General features: G+C 45.8%; 2 protein-coding genes across 10 annotated transcripts in view; both read right to left on the bottom strand.

The window, feature by feature from the left end:
- LOC125952321 (polypeptide N-acetylgalactosaminyltransferase 5) overlaps window positions 1-25,000 on the bottom strand; it is an 82,000-nt gene that overhangs the window by 15,203 nt on the left and 41,797 nt on the right. For 8 of the 9 annotated variants that reach the window (XM_049681753.1, XM_049681752.1, XM_049681757.1 and 5 more), the window contains 2 exons: window positions 1,324-1,474; window positions 1,192-1,293 (listed from right to left, as the gene is read on the bottom strand). In XM_049681753.1, the coding sequence (XP_049537710.1) occupies window positions 1,192-1,293; window positions 1,324-1,474 (253 nt within the window). The other variant, XM_049681759.1, reaches the window with a different exon arrangement.
- Window positions 14,321-23,041, bottom strand: LOC125952394 (uncharacterized). The gene is made up of 2 exons (XM_049681847.1): window positions 18,963-23,041; window positions 14,321-18,899 (listed from the first exon to the last, which is right to left on the bottom strand). The coding sequence occupies exons 1-2, from the start codon at window positions 19,674-19,676 to the stop codon at window positions 18,729-18,731; spliced, it is 885 nt and encodes a 294-aa protein (XP_049537804.1). The 5' UTR covers window positions 19,677-23,041; the 3' UTR covers window positions 14,321-18,728.

Raw genomic sequence — 25,000 nt, 5'->3', positions numbered from 1 at the left:
ACCGTCATCGGTCGCAAAGGAGCTAGGCTGATGTTCATAAGTCGATTGGCCACCGATATGACTTCCCTGCTTCGACGCACAGCAACGTGCCATAGTGACCGATGCCGTTGACCGGCGAGAAATTAGCTGACCCAATGTTTGGTAGCACCGTATGGTCGTCGGTGGTTTCAAGCCACAGAGCATGGTCCGGATTGCGTCCTTCTCACCATGAGCTACGCAATCCCAACACCCGGCAACAGGCTGATATATACTGGCAGTGGCGGGGGTGGAAGCATTGTTGCGATTGGGTCAGGGATCAGAGAGGAATGTTTGGAGGATGAAATTAATGGGAAAAGTTTCTTTTTTTCCCGTTTTCGCTTCTGCGACGTGCACTTGGGCGAGTCTTATGGACCAATCGGAGAAGCAAAAGAAGCAAACCAGAGGCAACCATCCGAACGTGTCAAGTGGTTCTGTTCGGAACAAAAAGCTTCGGCTAGAACCCCCGGCTAGGACTGACGGGGAGCGATTGGAACGCCACTGGTTGAAGTAGTTTTGCAGATATTTTTCACGACAAACCGCGCGTGGATTCTTTTTCCAGCTGTTTGCCAGTAAGTCTCTCGAGTGCTTTAAACATTGACACAATAGAAGCGAGCGTCGTATTGTTTTCATTGAAAGCTCGATAAATTTAGTGTTAAATCATTTGCCTTATTGGTTAGTTATTAACATTTAAGTAAAACATTTCAATTCGGATTTCGTTGGATAGCTATCCAGTTACACTAACAAAATGTTTTGAACCATTCCTTCTCTTAATCGACGGTCCATTGTCCATCGTGATCCCGCTAAAATTGGAAACTTTCTTTTATCCCGTGAGTCGGGTGGTTCGCGCGACATTAGTTAGTGAGATTACGGCGTCTCACTGCCTCCCCCCGTTCCTTGTACACAACGCCAACGACGACAACGAGATAGCGCGTTGAAAACAACGACGGACCTCGGTCACGACCACCAACAGCAACAAAGCAACCCCGGTAGACACTTCCCCCGCATACCGTCCGGTGGGATTTGAAAAAGTTGGCCAAACGTTCAGTCGTTCAAAGTATCTCCCAACTCTTCGCTCAACGGCGGGCGCTGTTTTTGTGGATCCTGGCCAACGGTCTACGGGACGCCCACAAGATGACAGGTGACAGGCGACGAGAGCGTACGAGTGCTACTTACCCATTTCACCGGGCCGCCCATAATTTTCGCCGACCGTCGGTGCTACTCGCCACTTTTTCAGCTCCTGTGGCCGATACGTGCGGGGCATCGAATTGTCGAAACCTCCACCGCCACCACCACCACCACCACCACCACCACCACCACCACCACCACCACCATTGCCGCCCGGATCGCCCAGGTTGTTCGAGTCGGTGTCGATCTCCTCCATGCCCACGATCGGATCGTCGTCCTCTGGGGCCACCGCATGCCGCTGTTGCTTCTGCTGTTGAGCTGCCCGTGGACTCTGCAAAAGAAAAGTGTGAATAAGGCACATTAGCAAGTTTTTTTTTTTTTTTTGGCGCTTGTAGAAGAGCAGATCGATAGAGAGACCCCGCCGACCAGACCAGTCTCTGTTGCTGTAAGTTGGTATGAGATGTTTTTTTTTCTACCGAAGCCGCCATGTTCAAGTTGTTGCCTAGTGATCGCCGCCGAGAGTGAGGGAGAGAAAAGTGCTCGATAACGCACCGGAATACCGCCGGGGGAATGCTTAATGACATTGTTGCACAGGGAGCAATTAGCCTGTGGTTAGGGGTCTCAGAAAAAAAAACCATTTTCCAACACCACAATGCGACACATATTGTCTTTGACTCACGGTCTCGGAAAACGCTCTTGCCACCGGAGGGGGTAACGTCCGAATTGTGTTGCCTTGGAGCACTCTCTTCTCGAAGGTCCCTCCTCCAAGGAGTGCAACGACTGGAGTCGACAGGAAAGTTTTCGTTGAAACGAAGTAACCATTTGTGCCAGATACTGCCAGGGAGCGGGGAGCTTCTTGGCCAACTGCGTACCAGCCCAGCTGCTAATGACTTCTCCACCTGGCGTCTGCACAGCATTCCTGCACTCGTTCGTGGTGTACCAACGAGTGGAAACGATTCTAAGATGCAACGATGCGGAAAATGGTAAAAAGGGCAGCCTGAACACTCCGCTCCGCAAATACCTTGGCAGCAGCGTTCTGCTATCACCATCGACAGCATCTACAATAATCATCATCGTTGCCCTCCGGGGAACTGAGCGGAGCAACAGTGTTGATGAGGTGAGAGCTCCCAGTGAGAAAGTCAGTTTGCTGAAGCCATTTCATGAAGTGATAATTAAGATTCTACTTCCTGGCATTGGTCGAACAGACGATGGTTTCATCTGGGCGACTACACAACTTCGATAAAACGGGTGAAATTCCTGATAATGCAGTGCAAACAGTTTGCTTGTTTCTTAACCGAAAGTTAGCTAAAAAGATCCCTTAAAAGCATCTGTTGTCTTCCTCATCCATGCTCTAGATCACTATCTTTATTAACCATACTACCAATAATGAATTCCTTCGACGTAAAACCATCAGTTAAATGAAGTTAGTACACTCGTACACCGGGGACACCGGAATCGTATGAATAACAAATATTTAAATCCTTTAGCTCACTTGGAAATTCATGAACTTTGAGGCAAGTTTTTGTGTCTCCCGATAAAGTTTGGGTCGAACATCACACGCGAGCTTGGTTAAACAACTTTCATCGTCTGTCTGGTACCAGCCGGTGCCGGGAGTGGTTCAGAATGCGGGAGCAACAATGGCCAGCATGCAACGCGTGGCATAAAAGTCACTCGAATGTCTCGGAAGACGCTCCCCTCGGCTCCCAGGGTTGCCCAAGTTTCCGAAAACATCCAGACAAATTTTCACAAAACCACGAACTAATCTCCGCGCCGGCAGTATCATTACCACCTCCGGGAGCTACGGCGGGAGCCACTACGGCAGCTAACCGCATAAACAATGCAACCAAAGGGACTTATAAACATCTCAATGGCTAATAAATGTATGTTTCCCATTTTGTAGTTTAGAAACTGTGGCTGAAGAAGAGGGAAGGGGTAGAGGGAACGGGGAGTTTTGCGTGCGCTTTGGATTCGAGAGAAACTGCACATCTTCCAAAAGGGGGAGAACTCGTGCCACTGTACTCGGAAATGTTTCCATATTTTATGCTTGATCCCTTCATTGTTCACCCTCGGCTTCTGGCTCGTTCTCGATCATAACATCTGGTGGGAGAGAAGTTTTGAGGCATGAATGCATCCCTTCACCCGCACAATTGATCAAACCCAAAAGCGATCCCCACTTTTGCTCTTCCTTCTTCCTCCCCAGAAACTAGACCAGATACTGCTTGCTGTGCCAGCTGCAAATAAATAAATAATTTATTAGCGAAACTTTGCGTGCAGATTAGTGTGAGGCATCCAAGCACCAAGCGCTATCCTGCCAAGCACATCTCGACAACTACCATTATCTGCACCAGTGCATCTCCCACTCTCCCGCAGGATACGCTGGAATACTATCGGCGTTCCATTCAGATTGGAGAAGGATTTAAAGATTTTCACTTAGTCTAAGCTTTCCTGACACTGGGAAAGTTTATCCTTTCCCTGAGTTTCCCTGCTTATCCCACCCCCTTGTGTTTTCCACTTCAACAAGCATGCAGTTGACAGGGAGCGGCAGAAAAAGCCCGGGAGCGAGTTGTGAAAGTTGCAAATCGAAAATTCTTCCTCCCATTTTTTAAGCATCCATCTGGCAGTCCCGGGGAGCCGGGTGAACCTGTCACGCCGCCATGCATGTGCCCACACCACGCGCTCAATGCGCGAAGATCAATGCAGAAAACGGTTTCCTGACATTCTTCCACCTCGGAACGAAGCAAAATGGCAAAGCAAAAACCCGGGGAAAAAAAGATGAAACTTCCTGGAATCTAAAATCATGATCCCGAGGCACGCTGCCGCTTAAAGCCCCGTTCAGACGAAGGTAGAGGATCGAATAAGGACCGGTCGGCAGCAGTCGAGTCGAGGGTCGTGCAAAAACAGAAATGAAGCTACGAAAAGTTCCCCCCCGGCGATCGCCTTTTGAGAAAGGCAACGACGACTCTCGGAAGTACCTTCACGCTTGGGTGCTGCTTCCAAATGTGTGCGACCGTACGTTCGCCACCGTACAAGGAAAACGGAAGTTCGTGAGAATGCAAAAGTTTAATTTTTGTATCGCAACCATGCGATGGCAATGGCGCCGGTGAACGAGCTATGGGTCGAATTCCAAAGACAAAACCATTCCACTCTACGACCAGAGTACCTGAGCATCCTCAATCCTTGCACCGAGCACAAGGACAATACGTAACTAGCACTCTGGTTGACGGTTTGTGGTTGAAACCGTGGTGAGGTTCTAAAAGATTTGTATGTCGCTATCCCTACTGCCCCCACCCCCATTCCTTGGGTACGGCTGCGAATGGAAATTTAATTTTCCTTTTTTTTTTGCGACCTCACAAACCTTTGCCCCACTTCTTTCCATTTCTTTTGTCATGTTGTATATATGCTGCGCCTGATGGCAGAAAGCAAACATGTACGTAGAATGTGTGCATCGGAATCAGGGCACTACGTCCCGAATAAGGAACACGATTGTCACAACGGATTCATCGATACACATGCGGCGCACACACACACACACACACACCCGCATATGCTGGCACTTGGTCTGGCAGGATGCTCTTGGTCCCCCCCTTCCGGGGAAATAATCCGGGTAAAAGAAACATAACAAAGAGAATCCTCCTCTGTCTTATCTTCTCGATGCAGGAGAGTCAACCCGTTTGGCGCATAAATCAATGAGCACGAACCATTCCGAGGCATTTCGACGATTGCAGAATATATATTCACACACACACACACACAGTATTCCGGCGTTCGGCGTGAGAACCACATCAGCGGTGTGTGTGTGGCAGCAGCGGCGGGAATGGATAGAAATTCAATTGTATCCCAGAAATCGCATCAATTTCGCTGCACGCTGATCGGCAGTGGAAGAATAACAACAACGTGCAAGACATGCAACCGATAGCCTCGATATATGTTGGTTGGTTCCCGGGGATGGAATGCATCCTTTGTCAGCTATCACGTCTGTCCCAGAGGTTCCTACACTCGTGCTAGCGACCATCACATGCACACGATGACTCGTTTCGTCTTCCCCCAGAGGACAGCAGTGTAGGTTGCAATCGGTAGCCGGGGAAGAGCTGAAGCTTTTATGGAATAAAATAAATCTAATTCCCGAAGCTGGTGAAACTCCCGCGAGCATTTTGTGCTGGGTCAACGGCAGGTGTTTCGGATTCAATCAATTTACTTTCCACCAGCACCGTTTTGCCAGCGAGCTCGATTGCCACTCCTCCCATCTTGTGCTGTATCGTGTGATATTCAAAATGGATTCGGTGAACAAATGGTGATTTATCGAGAAGGAGCGAGCATTCCTCATAATACAATACAATGCCGTGCTGGTGGCCCTAGATGGACTAAATACTCATCAACATCTTTCAAGCAGTAGACAATTGCTGCTGAAATTGCTGTTCCGGAATCGTATCGCACGCCGCAATCCAAGCGGTACATTCCAAATCTGTGGAACCAATTGTGGAGAAGTTGATGCGAGGATGGCTCTCCATTCAAACGAATAGCGAATAAATTCCGGCTTTCCATTCTAGGCACGTGGGAATTTGGGGCAAATCTCTTACGAAACTCACTGTCCCTGTTATGTGACCAACCGAAAACGCCGAAAACCGGCATCCACGATAATGAGCACCCGATTGTGCAATCGTGAACCGCTCCTTCCTATAATCATGTCCTTCAATTGTCCATTCGCAGGATGGCGGGATGAAATCAGTGACCCGCTGAAAGTGGATACCCGTTCAGGGAGGTGCCTCCCAAACGCCTCTGATGACGATGATGCTAACGGGATGCGGCATTTGTCGACGAACAACAGGCGGCGGCGTATTGGACAGTAAATTTAATTTCACCGAATCCTCCAAACACCTAATGCAAATGCTCTGTCCACGAACAACCATTAATTGAAGGTATTTGATTTAATTTTTGGACAACAATCACCAGCACCAACCGGTCGGTCCCGGAACCGGTGGTCATAGAATTCGTCCACCACATGCACATCTCGCTGGCCGCGTACCGCCGTGCCATCAAGCGGGGGCCGAATTTGCAAACGCAATTTCAACACCCATTATCGCGTCGGCATCCTTATTAATTAACACATTTCAGGATGTCCCCGGTACTGGCGGACAAACACCGCAACACCGAACAATGGTGCAAACGGGAAAGTGGTGGGCACTGGGCGAGCAAACAACAAACAATGGATGCCACGGAAACAAGGATACTCATCCACCAAAGGATGAGCTTTGGTGCGCGGCGCTTTAGTTTGAGATGTTGCGTTCAACTTTCAACAATTGAGCCGTGCTTATCAGCTTACGATCTGTATTAGGTAATTGTTGATCGTCCGCACGATCCGTACACCCCACGCTACAGCTACCACCAGCTCATTCGCGCTCTGCCAACTCATGGTTTGAAATTAAAATTTCCCCCCTCATTTCCCGCACGTTCCCGGTGATGGAAAACTGATTCAGCATAAAATGAAAGGCTTTTAGAGGAACGGATATAAAAATCCCTTGCCAAATGCGAACGGACTTCTGGGTCTGGGACATCATTAATAACGATCGTGACCTTGCCAAGCTCAGACCATTTATAATGAAGGCCAGCCGGCCGGCCGGCCGGCCGGCAGGGAAAGGGTTCGCATTATTTTGAAAAGGGGATTGAACTGTCTTTTCCTATCTCAACACTACACTGGTGAGTAGTGACACCACAATCTGCCGGGCACAAACTGCCGGTCACTTTCAACGATCCGGATCCGGATCCGGCAATGTCCGGAAACCGAATGGAAACAAACGCTGCAGGAAATATGAGCATCAAATCTTCAATCGGAATTAATTCGCACGGATTCTCATCACCCCGCTGGGAGGGATTTAATGAAATCCACTTGCCAATGGATGCATCTTATCGTTGTGGCTTACGGCACAAGCTCAACGCATGCAGCGACGTGCAAAAGCAACAAAAGTAAGGCAAGAGAAGTTAGTTGCCTCCAAGCAAACGGGATGCTTGCACAAAACCACAGGAAAGGCTGCGGCGGTGGTTTATCTGCCTTCATCCCTGTGCGTTAAACTTAATTAAGATGCACTACCCCGAGGCTGTCGATAATGCCACTCCGATACGATCGCAACCGGAGCAATCGCCGTGTGGCCCGACCCAATTGGTCGGTAAATCTTCATTAATTAGTTTACGCAGTGCTTGAGATGTGCCGGCAGGCAGACAGGCAGGTAGCGAGTACTGACGACGACTACGACGACGACGACGACGACGACGGCGGCGACTGCAACCGCTGTCACGGGCTTATTGCACTTGGCAGCTTCTCGGTCACGTACAGTGACAACATTTTACATCTGCACTATTCGCAATCGGCCTGAACGAATGGAGTATGCTGTCCTTCGGTATGGTTCGCACAGTAGTTTATTGAAACGGACTTCAAACAGCAAGGATGAGTGTCAATACATGCTTCAAGCAATTGAGCGGAGTGCAAAATCGGTAACTTGTGTTTAATAAATTGCTGAAATACTTCAAAACTGTGGGACATCTTTAGTGGAACGTACTCGAGATCTTCTAGGCAAGCATTAATGAATACTGCACACAGCAGGCTGTACACCATAAGATGATATGCTTATACTGCAAGCATTCTGTATAGGGAGAAAGCTGGCGCACATCAATACTATCGTACCGATATCGATCGCCTGTGTAGACCCCGAAGTGGAGTTCATCGAACCGATAGATGCAGTTAGAAGTGCATGGTGTTAACGCACTTAGCAAAGCTCGTATGCGGCGCAAGGCGTTGAAGTAAGTGAAGCTGCGGACCAACATGTAATGCCGTCCCCGTGAAGTCGATGATGCCCGGCCAAGGGGGGGTTCAGTTTCTCGATTGTGTCGAGCGCTCTTCACATTGACGAGGTGAGGAGTGGCGCCAGAATCCGGTCGATTCCGAGTGCAGAGAATACTTACTAACGACCACTTCTAGGCCGTACCATTTGAGTAGCTCAGTTAATGGGTTTGGCATCCTTATTCCTTTCTCTTGCTACTAGAAATTTGTGTTACGTTTTCACTGTGGTCACCAGGAGTAGCTTTCTATTTGAACAATTTTTGGATCGATTTTTTGATGAATGCGACTTGTGCACTGTACAATATCATGGGTAACAATAACCGAAACCACATCATTCCAGTGGCATCTATTTGCGCTGAACAGCACCGAGCGACCACTTTGCACCCGTAAAGGAAAGGAACAATCTTCGACGAATGCAGCTCGCTGCACCCGAAGGTACCGAGGCGCAAACGCGTACACTCCCGGGATGAAACCGTGACCGCAAACAATGGTCCAATTTTATGCTGCATTTAGCACAGACAAAAGGGCAGCAACATCACGACCCCGAGGGTCTATTTGTCATCAACGTCATCCCCGTCGGTTTCGGTGTGAAGATAGGGGTCCCTCGGGTGGATGGCTTTATGCTGCCATCCCTGACCCATCGCCACCATCGCGTAAATAAAGCCACCCAGATAGCGGCGCGTGCAACAGACATTAGCCAGGTATCGGGTAAGGGTTGCGAGTAGTAGTGACCCGAGGGAACTTGTCGTGATCGATACAACAAAATTGACAAACGATAAACGGAGGGAAAGCGGCACCGTTCGGTACAATCGTACTACAATCGAACACATTCTCGTGTTTCCTTTTCTCCTTTTCCATACATCCTTTTGCTTTTGCTACAAATATGCACTGCACTACTGCTCTCTCGCATGATTGAGAGGAGTTAATAATCGATGTTCAATGAAAAATGGACCAGAAATCTAAAAACTATCGTTCAGTATTTTGAGTAGCGAATGTAAAAAAAAATATTCACCTAAATCGTTTCAACATCGGAGCGTTCTATACAGCAACGGGAAAATGAAATAAACATTACTTTTATGATTTTACCAGGAATGAACATGTCGCTCGCACAAATTATGCAGAATTATCATTGTCAGTAGCTTGCTTTTCCCATTCACTCTACAGATTTTGCGGACGAAATAAAAAAAAATCGAATTCGGAATCCGTGTAGCGCTTTGTCCACCACAGTGATTGTTCGGCTAGGCTCACAATGGAGTAAAAAGTTTCCCGCTGTGAATGCACATTTTTCAATTAATTAAGAGCGACATATCTGCCATTTCGACAAATTTTAATTCCGCCTAGCCTTTCGTGCCATATTTTATTTGTACGCTCTCGCTCGTTTGCATCTCTCTGTCTGTGTCGTCCTGTCTGAGTGGAAAATCCTGTCGTAAGTGAAAATTAGTGAGACCCCCCCTGGGGGCGGAAGCCAACGGGATTCGTGACTGTGATGCTTGATGGAGCAGCTAGTGCTCCTGCCGACCGGCATTCATACTGAAGTAATCCAATTTGCAGTTCAGCGTTGCAGCGCGAGGAAGATTAAAATATCAGTTCCCTGATTGATTTTTCGCAGTATTAAGCATTTTCGAAATCTTTCAGCTTTTTTCCATGGATGTGTAAAAATGTTCGACATATTGTTGAACCACAAAAAAATGTAGGAAAAGCAAGCAAAAAAAATTAAACAATTTCTGGTCAATATATTCGCGATAAAAAAGATTCATAAGCACTGTTAGCGGTAAAACAAAAGGTCCCGGATTTGACTCGTATTCTATAAAAGAACCCAGAGGAAAAAAGATATCGTTCGAGGACTTTAAAACCACCAAGCACAAGCACTCTCGGTGGAATCATAATTTCTCCCAAAAAAAAAACAAAAACTTCACCTATTATCAGCTATCATGTACAACCACCCCTCTCTCTCACCGAAAGGGTCTGAAACATCCACCCCGAATACTCTCCATATTTTTATGCAGATGTGGTGGTTTATGTTCAAGGACCGAAATTGGAAAAAAAGGATCCAAGCCAAACATACAGCGGCACTGTTATCGCTCATTAGGGAATTATCCTTTTCTCCCGGCGATTTTGTGGGAGATTTTTTTTTGTTTCCAATTTATGGTGGTACCATACAGCATATGCTAGCAACATGCTCTGTTCGCACTGAGGAACAGGAATAAATACACCCGTCCCGCAGGGAAATGGTTACGATTTTCCACGATGGTGGCTTTTGTTTTCAGTGTAGGAGGAATAATAATTTTATAATACTTTTTGTTTACTCCACTGCGACTGAACATAACTCTGACAGCCCCGGGCAGGCGATAGTGCTTGGTCTTGTACTGAGCAGCGCGGTCATCATTTATGCACCGAACAAAAGTATAATCCAAGAGCCAATCGCAACGAAGAAACAATTGCATGTTACGCGTACGCGAGATTTAGAGGAGTAAACAACAATAATAGTAGCTTCCCCGTGTACAACGACTGTACGATAATGGCATCGAAACCATAAATCGAAAACACATACACACTCTTTCGCTCTCTCTCTCTCTCTCTCAATCTCTCTCTCTCTCTCTCTCTCTCTCTCTCTCTCTCTCTCTCTCTATCTCTCTCTTTCTCTTTTCTCTCTGCCTCTGCCGAAAGCCTCCTATTCGTGGTTCAATGCCCCCTTTCGTGACACTAATTTCCACGCAGGTTACACATCGATCCATCCGACCCAGTGAAGAGGACTGGACCGGAGACCGGCCAGCCTAGACCGACCGGCACCGAAGCGCACCGAGCAGATTTTCTAAAATCATTCCGCTCATTGGCTCACGGCATCACGATTCGCCATTACTTGGCACATTTTCCTTTTCCGCAATAGTCTCGCAGCAACCCCGGGGGTGAAGCAGCGCGAGAAGAGTGGCCATGTTCACGGTGTTCCGGGCTTCGGCGTGGGAAGAGAAAAGAGTAAACGTGAATGGTGCCGCGCTCTCCACTGCAACGCCGGCGGCTGGCGGCTCCAACAATAATGATCGCGGGCTGTTGTCTTGAAGCTTGTTGCTTCAGAAGACGGCCGCGTACTCGCTCTTCGCTTATTATACGAAGCCAAACGGCACAAGGTCTTTTACTTGAAAAAAAGAAACGAAAAACCTCCCACACCACCCACGACGGCCAAGGTTATGCACTTTGATGTTGCTCCAGTTTCCACGCCCGCAACAGTGGTAGTGGTAGAGACGGAGGAGGGGGAGGGGGGATGCCGTTACTTAACCCACTAAACTGCAGGTCCGCTTGCGGAATGCATTTCCTCTCCCTTCGTCCGGGTGAGGAGGGTTTTATGTTGTTTGCACGTTTTTTTTTTAAATGCAATGTTGATGCCGCCCAGCACCCGGTCCCGGGTTCGACTAGAATAATCGTCACGTTGCCTGCGTACTGCCAACGATGGAGGAGTTTTCCGGGAAGGGGCGACCCTACGAAATGCGACATCGTAATCGTAAAGGATGCGAGAACATTTACTTTTACGAGTTCGTGGGTAGGAGCACGAGCAGCCACGACGAAGAAAGGGACACCAACCACCAGTGTATCGACCACCGTCCGTAAAGCCGATTGTTTCAGCAGCCTGATGCTGCATCCTTTTGTTGTTGGGCGTACCGACCCACCCACCCACCTCGCCAGGCAAACCCTTTGTGAAGGGAGTGTTGTTAGTGCACCGGCGGCAGCACCGTTGTAAAACGTGGTCGTGATAAATAATTTAAATAAAATTTTATTCATATTTTTACTATCGCCGGCGAATGGCAGCCGTTCTTCTTCCTCGCCCGGTGATTTGATGGTGGTGCGGGCAACCATAAAAGAGGAGCTAATGGTAGGTGCACGTTTCGCAATTGGCGTTGGACAGAGAGCAAACCGGCAAATTGAATCTGTTTGCGCCCGCATTGTCTATCGCGGGTGTCGTCGGGCTCGATTTAGAATGTGTCCAAGGAATGAAAGCACCGCCTTCTCCTCCTTCTCCTGCTTCTTCTCCTACTTGAATCACAAAACGGAAATGAGCGATTTACTTTTGCAAACATTTTCCATTCCAAGCATCATTGTGCTGCTGTTGCTGCTGCTACTGCTGCTGCACACAATGACCCGGGAAACCACCGCGACCAGGCAACATTATTACATTTTTGGATCCATTACGATGCTTCGAGAGTGCTTTTAGTGGATCCACATCCTTGCGTTTGCTATCTCATCACTTTACGTTTGCGTGTTAATTAATTGCCTTAAATAAAAGGCACGCAAAAAGCATTAGAACGTGCGTCATGGCGTCATGGCCAGGAGCAGAAGGAATGCCATTCTCCATCGCCCACCGCTGGCAGTCGTGCTTATTTACAGACGACTGGCCACCGAGCCCGCCCCCTGGCCTCTCACTCCACCACCGTTCACGACGTGGCTTATCTCGCAGGAAAAACGCTGGTGGTTTCTGCGAATTTTCTTAAACACATTTAGCCGGAGCTTTAGAGTAACTAGGTATGCCGTTGATGTAGGCAGCCATCGAGGCGGTTGGTTCCGAGGAGAGGTTTGCATTTAGTTTTAATTACTTCCATCATTAAATCGTCCATCCTGCTTCCGTTTATCAATATTTAATGTCCTTATCGTGCACTCCTTCAGCCGGATGCCACATTCGTCGACCGTACCGTACGCACACAAACTGGCCTGGATCGACCCGCACCAACATCCCACCCTTTCCTCGTCCTCGCCGGTTGATTGTTTATTCTATAAAATGCGAAAATGATTAAGTTCTCTTGGAGTCGGATCGATCGTGACACACCTTACGCCTTATTTGCTATTTGCCACTTGACGGCCACGGCGGGCGGCGTCAATTTGTGCAATTATTTGTTGCCTATTTTCCGCGCCCGTACCCCGTAACGTCCTTAATCCGCCCGCGGTAATTATGTGTATGATGAATTATGGGCCGAATGTACCATAAATCCCAAATCGGTGGAAAGGCTCATTAATCAATTTGATTGCATCCAATTAAACCCGGGCTAAATCGTATCGGGATGGAAAAACCCACACCACCCACCTCCCGAGACCTGGCTGCCCCCCCCCCCCCCCTTTCACCGAAAGCCATCGGTTGCGACGAACTTACGAGGGTTAATTAACAGGTTCCACTGGAGAAACTGTTTGTCATCTGTGGGACACACCGTGGGTCTCCTCTCTGGTGAGGCGTGGGGACATGCTTTTGAAGGCCGGCGGAAAATTACGAATAAATTATGTGCCGGCAAAGTTTTCCAGTTTCCTGTGTTTTTCCTTCGCTCCACGTCGGTCCATTTATGGAACCGGTATCTTCGTTTTCTCTGCTTTCCCTGCGTCGCATTTTGTCCAATGGTCCCCATTATCATCGTCAAACGTCTCAAACTGGTTTATGCTACAAATCTGGGTTGATTAAAGTTTTCGGCGTTTGATGCGAGGGAAAGGAAAAGTGCCAACATGCGAGGCACAACTGCTTATTTAGCACACAATCCCGACTGGTTCTCGGCGTCAAAACTCACGCAGAAGAGGTAGGTAGAAAGTGTGGTTGCTGGAATGCTTCTCACAATCCTTCTCTGTCCACTGTGCACTGAATTCATGCCATTTTGAAAGCCGGCATTCTATAGAAATGCCGGAAAATTGATGGGAATAGCACACCGAAACCTTCAAATTTCGACCAAAAAATAAACTTTTCGATACAAAGTTACGTCGTGCGCGACTCTTGTGGTAGGACGAATGCAATACCATACTGTAATCATAGCAATAGGTCCTTCGAAATAACGAAATTACGGATTCGTTTGCAAAAGAAATCGAGCAAACCACGGAGGGTTCCTTATGAGCAAAACGCAAAACTCGAGGAAGGATGCTTCGCAGAATTGACGGGCGGGGTGATCCGACAAGTCAACCAGCAGTAGGTGAGGGCGACATAAGAAATTGAATTGAATGTATAAAATGGAACTCACTTCAGCTTGCGTCAGCATGAGTATGATGGAAGTATTTACCTTCTTTCGTGTACGGATGAAAGTCTTGTAGCCAGTATTCAGTAAGTCTTTCGAATAACCTATGACAATCGCTATACCTGACAACAACTGAAGGAAAAAAAAAATCCGAGAAACACAGCAAAAGTATGACAAAGCATAGTGACGATGATGAAGCAAAATGATTGTTGTTTTAACGTGATAAAAAAACGCTTACAGCAAAGTTTGTTATAAAAATTCTTTATATATATATATATATATATATATATATATATATATATATATATATATATATATATATATATATATATATATATATATATTTACATAACAATATAATAAAGATTGGTCGAATGCTTGGATGACTGTAGCATACGTCGAAAACACACACGATTTAATGGGTTCATAAAAGAGCAAATCATCGTAAATCACAACCGTGCATGCAAATCAAATGATTCAACCATACAATGCCGTACACATGTCGGAACAAATAGACTCTTTAACGGTAGTTTGATTTCATTTGCGAACACCATAGGTCGCAATCAATACAAAAGTGCTTTCACGAACATTAAAGAAAGTAAAATTCATGGTTTTCCTAGCAAGTACCTTCTTCTACCCCCGTCAAGCTCGTTCACCAAACGGAGGCATTTCGCAAATAAACGTACGTAAGCGTGTGACAGTTGATGATAAAATAAAATTGTCGCCTTTTCACCAACCCGCCCACACCCATTCGTCCTTCCTCGTCCAGAGCTCGTCTCGGAAGGGACGAAAGCTTCTGATTTTTGTTGTGATTTTTATGTTGTTTGTTCGCTGGAAAAGCAACGAGGCAAAAGCATAACACACACACACATTTCACTTTCACACCCGTCACTTCACTGAACACGGACTCGCCTCAGCGTACCACAGCCACACCGGGAATCGTTCGGGCCCAAGGGTGCTTTGTAAAGATGAAAATCGGAACGGAATAAATCTCCCATCAGCAGCACGGCCGATATTCGGTGCTTCCGTAACAAAAACAGAATTGCAAAAACCGTTGGTTGGCGCGCGCACCCGCGAAAGTGGAAGTTTAACGGTGATAAATTTTGTTTAAAAAGATGAATGGTGCAAACGTATGCCAGGGTGCCCTGGGTGGTGCGTGGCCCAAAACGACGGCCTAGACGGCCCACCAGCCCAGAAGAGCCAGCCGTTGATGCGAATGAAATTGCCTCAGCCTCAGGAAAAAAAGAAAGAAAAAAGAATTTGTCGATCGGTTGCTCAAGAAACGAAAAGCTCGCACTGTTACTGTCCGTGAGCGATTGGTACGGGAGGTGTATTGTTCGCGACCGGTGGCAATATATATTCTTCATCCTGAAAACGGCGAATCAAACGCTGCCACCGTACGATGGAGAAGTGCCACAAATTGAAATTTGAAAATTACTTGCAAGTGCACGCCTTGCCTGTGGTTTCGCCACAGCCTGAGAGGTTGGCAAGCAAAAGTAGCGCACTAGACAAGCAGCTCTCATTCGCTATTTAATTTAATTTTACCAACAACTTTCATGGGATGAACGGTCCTAGAATTATAGTGTTTGATTGGTGGGTGGACCAGAGGATGTGGTCGGACACCGAGAAACGACCGAAGGAGTTGTATCCCCCTTTGACCGGGCGCTACCGAAGCTGCAACGATCCGAGAAGACCAAGTGCAGGGAAGCGAAAGTACAGTTTAAGCAATTAAAAGATAGCTTTCTCGCTGGTACCGTGAGCTGAAGATGCACCGACACTACAACAGATCTCTTCGTGCAATTAATGAAACATCTTATACCAGCAGCTGCACGAGTGGCCGTTGTCAATCATCGTCTCTTCTGCTCGGAAGCTCTTGAGATGAAGCTTTGTTTGATCCTTCACAGCAAGCGTCAAATAGGAGTCGGGAAAGGACAACTTTTGACCAGCGATGCCCGACCCTATTCTCTCCAAAAATGAGATTGAGAAGAATAGAAAAACGTCCCAACAAGCAGCCCAACCAATGGAAGCATTGCACTGGTAAATTCTCGAGTTTCTGTTCTATCCTAAACTCTTCGCAATAGCAACAACCAACAATAGATACATCACCTTTTTCTCTATTACAATTTGAGCCGTACCAGCACTTCGAACGAAGCTAGAGAAGGATTTTCCTCGAGTGGCATCCAACATCAGCTGCAAAGGATTCATTAAAATTAATCACAATTGAGCGGCATCCACTACTCGAGTTCCCTCTAGGTCGCTGGTGTGCGGATCAAGTAATTTCGGATTCCGATGGGATTCTAATGAAGAGCTCTAACAAACGGAGAGATGCCGGACCTTTAGCTTACAGTTCTCCTTCGATGTCCGAGCGGGTCACCAAAGTGGAAAATAGCGATGTTAAAGCATGTTTGCCGTTGAGCAGGTCTGCAAAAGCTTTTTATCTTTCTCTCATCTTGACTTCACTCTTGTTCGTTCATTAGCGAAGAAGGGAATCCTCTTCGCGAAACATTCAACCATATCTTGGAAGCAACGCCTCGGGAAGTATTCTGAAGCTACATGTTTCGTTTTCGTTTTTGAGTTTCAGTTAAAAGTTTTTTTAAATATATTTTCATCATCGTGAGGGACGTGTCATTAACCTAATCTCCATCTCGTTAGCGATGTTTGCCAGCAGGCGTAATTCGCGAACACTTCAAGTATGTTTCCTGTTTAAATTAACGTCTCCGCCGGATAGAGAAACGTTAACTTATCAAAGCCAATTAGTTCAGGGCTTCTACGAACGGCAGTACTAGAGGAAGCAGCTAGGAAAGAAGGTTCAGTTCATCTACTATTGCCATGGGAACTTGGGATTGAGATCTACGGCTATGTTACGCCGGATCAGCAGTTGCGTCGACGCCATAATCGTTCGTTGGCAGTGATGTAGAGAAACGTTAATGGATTGCTTTTGTTTGGCTGGCTGTATAAAGATTCTAGATATTTATATTATATTTTTTCATTTGAATATTTTTGTATGTTCTAGTCTATCCCATTTATTACCGAAAATTTGTGAAAATCAATATTTTCTAGAAAAAAAATCAGTGTCATCCAGTAAAATTATGTATGATACTGCTAATCCATCTCATTTTGTAATTTTCCCTTTGTAGCATCCAAACGAGCCGATACATTTTTAATGCCACCAAATGGTAAAGCACCATAATGCTTTTAGCATAAAATATGCACACAGTTCTTATTAAAACTTTTTTTTTCTATTAGCCACTTGATTTCAAAATGGAATCCAATGGCGCTTGCGTACAACATATTTTCCCTTAAAATTCGAAATGTCTACGTAAACTGAAACGGAATGAAACGGTAATGAATAGAATGTTAACAGTCAAACGTATTCCAAGCCCACACTTCTCTCAAGTGTTTAACGTGCCCCAATGCCACTCGACCTAGGCAGGATGTGAAATGAAAATCAAGCACCAACTAACCTGTCAATATAGGGATGGAACATGGAATCGCAATCTGCTACCTGCTACTAATTAGTTCCGGGAACAAAATTGGATCAAATCGTTTATTTTACAGGCACACAGCTTTACCCCCTACCACAGGATGATTTCGCAGCGAACTAAGGACTCCTGCTGCTGACAGCTTCCCCGAAACTCATGGATGATGTGTGAGCTGATGTGGCTGGCAGGTACAGAGACGAGAACGAATGCAAATGCATCCAACTCTTTGGAACCATCATTTTGTCGACAGCAGCAATCACCGGTCGAGAATGTACGAGAGGGGATTTTATTCATTTTTTCGACAAACATCATAGCTTCTCCCCCCGTGGTAAGGAAAGCTTTCCAGAAGATGAAGTGACATGTTCGTATAGTGCCCATTTCCTCGAGCGTTGATGGGCGTAATTTGATTGAATTTCCACTCCGATATTTTTACTCTCTAATATTTGAACAATGTTTGAATGCACTATTTTGGTTTTACAACTGTACAGTACAGGTGTGCAATGCAAGGTCCCTTTAAATTTAAAATATTTTAAAATGATTAGTTTTTTGGTTTGAAAAAGCTATTCATATTTTATAGTAACTTCCGTGCATCTAACGTTGTCCTGTTCTTTCACGCTTCAACTTTATCAAAATCAGCCCAAATATCTGCTCCTCTCCGCATTCTGCATGCACACGAAAGACACTCTTCAAGCGCAGTATTCTCATGGCATCGTAACGGTAGAGCGGAGTTCCCAATTTTCGTTTGATGTTGATTGAATCCGCTTCCACTGTTTCGGCAAACATTTGGGAATACCAATCAGCACCACCGGCAGGAGGATGCACGGTGCTGTTTCCACACTGAATCGTGTGATGATACATTTTCGAACCTGAGAAACGACAGCTTCTACGGCGCCATGATAGGGAAAATACCACCGATCACCATGCTGATCATTTGAGGAATAGACAAAAGGTGATGAAACAAATATGGAAATGAGCAAACATCAGCTATCATCCCGGTACACCTGTGTTTGAAGAACTAAAGGCTGTAATCGTCAGAACCCTGGATCTAACGTTGATGACATTACATGACGATGATATTCAAATTCAGTTAAAGGGTTCCAGTCGAATGGTTTTCCATTTCAGGTTGGAGGATAGGCGAATAGTTCTTTCGGGAGCATTCTCTGAAAACCACGCGGCTGCATATTTTAGTAGATGCAAACCCGTGCTCTGAACGAAATGGATTCGAGATTGTTGAGGTTTTTTTCATCCAGCATAACAGCCTTCCGGCCCGGAATGCCGAATGCCAATCAGTCTCTCAGTTTATTGCTTTCTTGTTGGCACCACATCGAAGTTGGTGATAGCGAGCAACGGTTTGTCCGCCGGACAGATGGATGGATGCCTCTCGGATACCATCAGACTTCCACTGGTTGGTGATACCACATACTTTCCTGCCTTAAAAAGCGTGTTACCATGATGACCAGAAGTTTCCAGCTGCAAAATCGAACAAAAATGAGATACCATTGCAACGGATACACCCCACACTTAAAAACTTACGTAGAGCATAACGCTGAGTCCATAATGCTTGACCTCAGACCCGTTGTAACCCTTTTCACCAACTCTTCGTACGGCAATATTAAACGCATCCTTGGCCACCAGTTTGATCCGCTTGAATATCGACAGGTCGACGACACTTGTCTCTTTCGCAATTTTCACCTCGTTCTCGGTGATGTAATCCCGGTAGATCACTACGGATGGATTCTTGTTTATCTCCTCGCGTTTGAGCGGGCCAATACGGTAGAAAGGATCTCCGTTCATATAGAAATAGGAGCAACGCAGTTCGATTTCCTTGTCCGGGGTGCGAGGTATGCGATTGGCACAGAGCGGATCCATCTCTTCCAGCATCGATATGAACTCGTCGTTGGGGCCCTTCTTTTGCAAATCCTCGATGTCTTTCCATTCTTTACCCATCGACTGCAGCGCATCCATGACGCGCATCATCTCTTTAAGGTACGCTAACGGTTGCATTTCCTCCTTCGAAGTCTGGAGCCTATGCAGATCATCGCGTAAAACCTTGAACCGGTTGACGTGGCTCAAGAGCCGATCATTTACCGGCTTCAAACTTGGTGCTCCGTCAGGTTTTACATCCCTACTTCTGTGTTCTCTCGATGCGCGAAAATTTTTCGAGCCGCTACAGGTGACCAGCAGCCCGGATGAGATCACCAGAAACCCCACCAGGGAACGGCCAGTAATCCAGCTACCACCAAACATCTCACTTTTCCAGAATGTTAAAACCAAGCACCAGGTTCACTTATATCGAGAACTTTACTGCAACTGATGATCACCACGAGCTCGAAAAGAAGATGGAGGCCAACACATCCAAGACTTGGGTTGCAAGAACGAGGAGCGGATGGGATCTGTTGGTACAGCTGAACAGATTTGGGGTTGTCAATCTGGGAGGCGACTGGCTCTTTCGATCTAGACACGTCAGTTAGGCGTTGACAGTGGGTGAAAACGCGCGAAACGACAGCATTTCGGGGCCCAGTGAAACAACTAAGAGAAAAGAAAGCATTCCCGATTGTTTGTTCAAGTGCTTTTAGTTCCAAACAAGTTCGTGGTCCACGTAATACCTTCGAGACTTTAACTAATACAATTTGAATGACAATTTGTTCGACATAACAACCCATTTGACAACAGTATCCCTTTGTTGTGATGTTTGCGTGAAATGTATTTAGCTCGGTGTCGACACGTAAGTAGTAACCAACATTTCTATACCACAGACAAGCTTGATGCTGGTCAATCAAATATTCAACCTAACCGTCAATCAGTAATGATGTCGGTGCATATATCTAAGCCCGCTTCTGTAGCACTTTGAATAGTGACAGTTGCCGTAGCCACAACGCACCGATGTCTGTGGTTTAATAATTGCAATTCGTTCGGAAGGGCACTCTCTGAAGGGCTGTCAGTTGTGGTTGCGGACGGTTTGAGTGAATCTAACATCTGCTGGTGCTGCACTGCATTAAACATGCATTTAGCTAGACATGGACGTAGGTACGGTGCTGGATCGGTGTGATTACACAGCTTTAGCTAAATTGTAATTAGACGAAGTGAGGTGTCACTTTGATGAAATTTTAATAGTGAAGTGCCGCATGGGTTAATGTGATATATCTGCCACAGTGAGCGAGTGAACTGTACAGAGAAATTTCAAATAAATCTCATTTTGCGACTCGATCAATAGCATTCTAGTTAACTGTGTGCCTCACTGACACGAATTGTCCAAAGGTGACACTATCTTAAACTCACAAAATACAATATCAGAATTGTAATGAATGGTTTTAATTAAAACGAAACCAGTTTCTCATTTCGTACCATTTTATCTTACAAAACCACATGGATCTTACTAGCTTTGGCTGCAAATTCCACAGATCTACTAAGGTAGTACCTCCCATGGCAATTGCAAACCCCTCTAGAACCACTTTTGACTAGCATCGAAATGAATGAGCAGTCGATCAAGAATGCCTCCAGCAGGAAGCGAACGTCAATCGTTTTCAATGATGAATTTCCCCTCTTCAGTTGGTGCGTGAAATGGGGCAGAAAAATCCATAAAAGTAAAAATTGAAAACGGCAAAAAAAAGAGAAAAACCTTTCCTTTCCAAGTGCTAGACGCGTAAAACACATTTCCACCATTTTAAGGGATACACCTCTGCTCCGTTCATGTCAGTTCATGGTGGTGGTTTGGTAGATTGTTTTGGTGGCCATTTAAAACCCATTCCCATCATCGCGCATCGCGGTCCGGGAACGATGAAAACCCATTTCACCAAGGGCCGCTTGTTGTCTCGAGCACGTCGAACGTCATTCAGCTTCAGACCGGCTTAGCTGCCATAGTCCCTTATGCTTCATAAGTCATTCGAGTTAATGCCGTGGAATAATCAATGGTAGATGTTGATGATAATGATAATACCGATGGCGGGTGGTTGGTATGACGATGAAAGTTGCGTCCCTACCCAAACAGCCACTGCATGGCGGTATTATTTTCCATTTCGATTGCCATAATTCGAACTGGATGACACTGAAGGGAATCGTTGCGTGGGATCGAGTGTTTTATATTTCAGTTTCACGCCAACTTTCATTATTTATTGGTCCAATTTGGACAAAGGAAATGAACTCGACTATTGATTTACCATATCGATGCTAAAATATCCTTTTCATTTGTTTTCAACACCTTCTTAACTAATCGCGACTAAAATGACCATCATTGTTTCCGCAATATTAATTCTCACCTCTCTAATTCAGCCAGACTCTCTAATTCAACATCAAACATTGGATTAAAATGATATTTGCGGACTTTATAAACAGTTGATTAACTATGAATGTACCCGTTTGATGGCTTTGTTGTGTTCTTTCGAGAATAGCTTCGCAGGAGTCAAATTCTAAAGGTGATATAAACACCATAAATAAATAGTTTACATTAATCAGTCAACGAACGACGAAGACGAAACAAATCATTAGGAAAATAAATGAAATATTGATCTTTTACAGCAGCACCGCGCTGAGTACTTGCATCATCAGAAGCGATGGGTAGCAAAAAGTTGGTCCCATGTCCTTCCCATACGTTCGCGCACGTGACCACGCCCCAACGACCTGGCAGAAAGACAATATGTTCGCTTAATTATTGACAGCTCGCTCGGTTCAATTTTCATTTCCATTAACCGAGGACAAAAAGTTTATTATTGGAAATGCGGGTCATGGATAGTCTCGCCGGCCCTCGAGATCGATGACATTCTTCGTGGGCTACAGTGACCACACGGCACAGTTGTTCATCATAGCCAAACAGGATAAAATACAAAAAAAAATCAAAAACTTCGATTACACTAGGTAGTTTCAACTTTAACTCAACACTCAATACACAGGAAAATTAAATTGGACAAGTCGAAGTATCAAGTGGTAAACGGATAGTATTAATTTGTTTGTTATACACCATTTACTGCCAGGACTGCACACCTTTGAACAGGCTTTTTGCTATGAACTCTACGTGCAAGAACTTTCACACTGATTTGCAATTCTCGACCCAGTGTGTCGTGTTCACAATGGGAGAAACATCAAACTTCCATTGACTGACAGTGTTCGGTTTGTATCACCCGTTTGCGTGCAATTAAATCCTGGAAAACTTTCCTCCATCCTCGGGGCGAAAAGTTGCAATGAGATAAAAAAGAATTCTACAACAAAAAAAGTGCAACGCAAGAGAGTAAGGAGAACCAGGGGAAACTGTACAGCAGCACTCCATTAATTAAAAACTTTTTGCTGCCTTAGATTGCACATGCGGTGCAGACGACGGCTTACCGTTCTCCACGGCAAATGGGCATCCTAACATGGATGAATGGAAACTAATTGAGAAGCAGGCAGATCGAACCTTACGGCGCAAACACTGCACCATAGCGAATGAATGAGTTTTAATATTCTGTAATGCAGCACAAGTTTCATGATTTATGCGTTTGCGAAGATTAATTCTCAGGCGAGCCGCGGAGGAAAAATGGAATTTTCAATTAATATTTCAATCAATAGTTTTCGATAGATATTTTTGACGATGAAATATTGTTCCTTCGCTGAGATCAACACTTTTATCAAAAACAAGAATACCGGTTTTTCAAGCATAAAAATAAATACAAATTAATACAAGATATTTATATAAAACATTTATGGGTGGCTGCAAGAACACATTTTTGTATTTCTTCCATTGCCGATCCCACTAACCATGCTATGTACAATATTTTAAACGAAAAGAATAACCACAAAAACACGGTTTGGCAAGCGGCTGCTCCGAGCTACACTGAAAACCAACAAACGGTCATCCAATTGCGGTTTGTTTTTGTTTCACGCAAAAACTGCTGCTCCCTTACATACTCAGCGCCGACGGTTAAGAAAAGTTTTGATTGAATTTTCGCTCGTCCCAGGGATAGCACCTCCGTACCTCGACGGCTTGACCAAACCGTAAGAAACAGACGGCCAACGGTCGTACGGTAGCAGTAGTTCGGTCAATCGGCCTCGGAGGACAAACCCAACGAGATGCATCACACACTGGCGCAACCGAGCAAAGCACATAATTTCCGTACGTTAGCTGGTAAACAGAGGGCTCTAATTTTCAAACAATCCCAAACCATGGCACGGTTCGCCGGTGTTCGAACAGGTCCCGGGCCGGACTGAAAATGAGATGGAACTTTATGAACCAAATCCAATTTGCAACCCCGTTGACGGTAATTGACAATCACCCTGGTACACCCTCTCCCCCAACCCAAAATGATGTCTCCGAGAGGACGCCATCTGGCCATCCGTTTGATGAGAGCGGACGACGACTTGCGAGGCACGCGACACCGCTCGATTCAGCCAAACAAAGTTTCTAATTAAAGCGAATGATCCTGCCAATTACGTTCGTTATGTCGCTCAAAACTCCAAACTTAGTGGCTTCGGTTTCACGTTGAATTTTCAATATAGAGCAGATCACACCGATCCCGCTCTTTAGAGCTTTTTCGTACGCGAAACGATATGGAGCAGAACTGCCTTGCAGACGCAGACACCGCTTGTGACAAAGATGTGTACCTTTAAATGTGGTATACTCCCGGATGTTGATAGAGTATGCTACTCGGCACAGTGTGATGCCGGGGGTAAGGCGCCAAATCCTTCTACAATCACCCAATAAAAGGATGTTTATTGAAATCGACAGCAGCGTGGCAGTAGAGATGCTTCTTCTCCTTCCCCTACATCCACCACTTCGTAACGATGGGAGGATTGAACAGTGCTTGAACATGCTGGTGAAGCGAGAACCGAAGTGGTTAGTTATGGGCCATTTGCACGTCCCTGGCCCCGTTTGTATCTCTCGTTAGGTGCCAGAAGGCAGATGTACAAAGCACCATCATTATGAGGTGTCATTAAAAATTTAAAACAGACCACCAACAAGTCACCGGTAAGACACAGACTAATGTGCCGTTGACAAGCGGCAATGCTGGGCCTGGGCCTCCGGGGGGTTCGGTGGTTGGCTGTTCGGAAGCATAAAAGCATCGATTGAAGCAGAAACAGGGAAAAGGGAAGTGGTATCGATTTACGGGCATTCTTTCTTCATTCTCCGACTTTGCCAACCCTGCGAAGCTACACGCATCCCCTTTTAAACCCGAACACCGGAGATCCAACAAACGAGGCCGGCGATAAAGAAATAAAGTTGTCACATGAAAAGGTAAAAAGGGACGACTTGGGGACAGTAAAATTAATCTTATCAACAACTTCAGCGAAGCACGATGGCATTATTGATACGCTCATTTACGGGCAGGAATGTTTTCTTCGGCAGAACCGATGAGTGCGACCTGATGGACATCATCGTCGTAAACATCGGTAGTATCAGTTTGCCATTTTTTTTAAGCGCATTAAGCTCATAAAGTTACTCAATTTGTCAACCAAGTCCATCGTCATCGCCATTAAGGGGAAACGGAAATCGTGTCCGCACAGAACGGGCTTGCCCGGGCATTCTGCCGAAGAAGGCGCGTATTTGGCAAAGTGCTAGGGTGTGCGTCGGACGACATCATTCATGTAATTAGGTAATGGATCAA

Source organism: Anopheles darlingi, chromosome 2, assembly GCF_943734745.1.
Source record: "Anopheles darlingi chromosome 2, idAnoDarlMG_H_01, whole genome shotgun sequence".
Lineage (NCBI taxonomy): Eukaryota > Metazoa > Arthropoda > Insecta > Diptera > Culicidae > Anopheles > Anopheles darlingi.
Note: the sequence above shows the minus strand (reverse complement) of the source record. Positions and strands in the feature narration are given on the sequence as shown.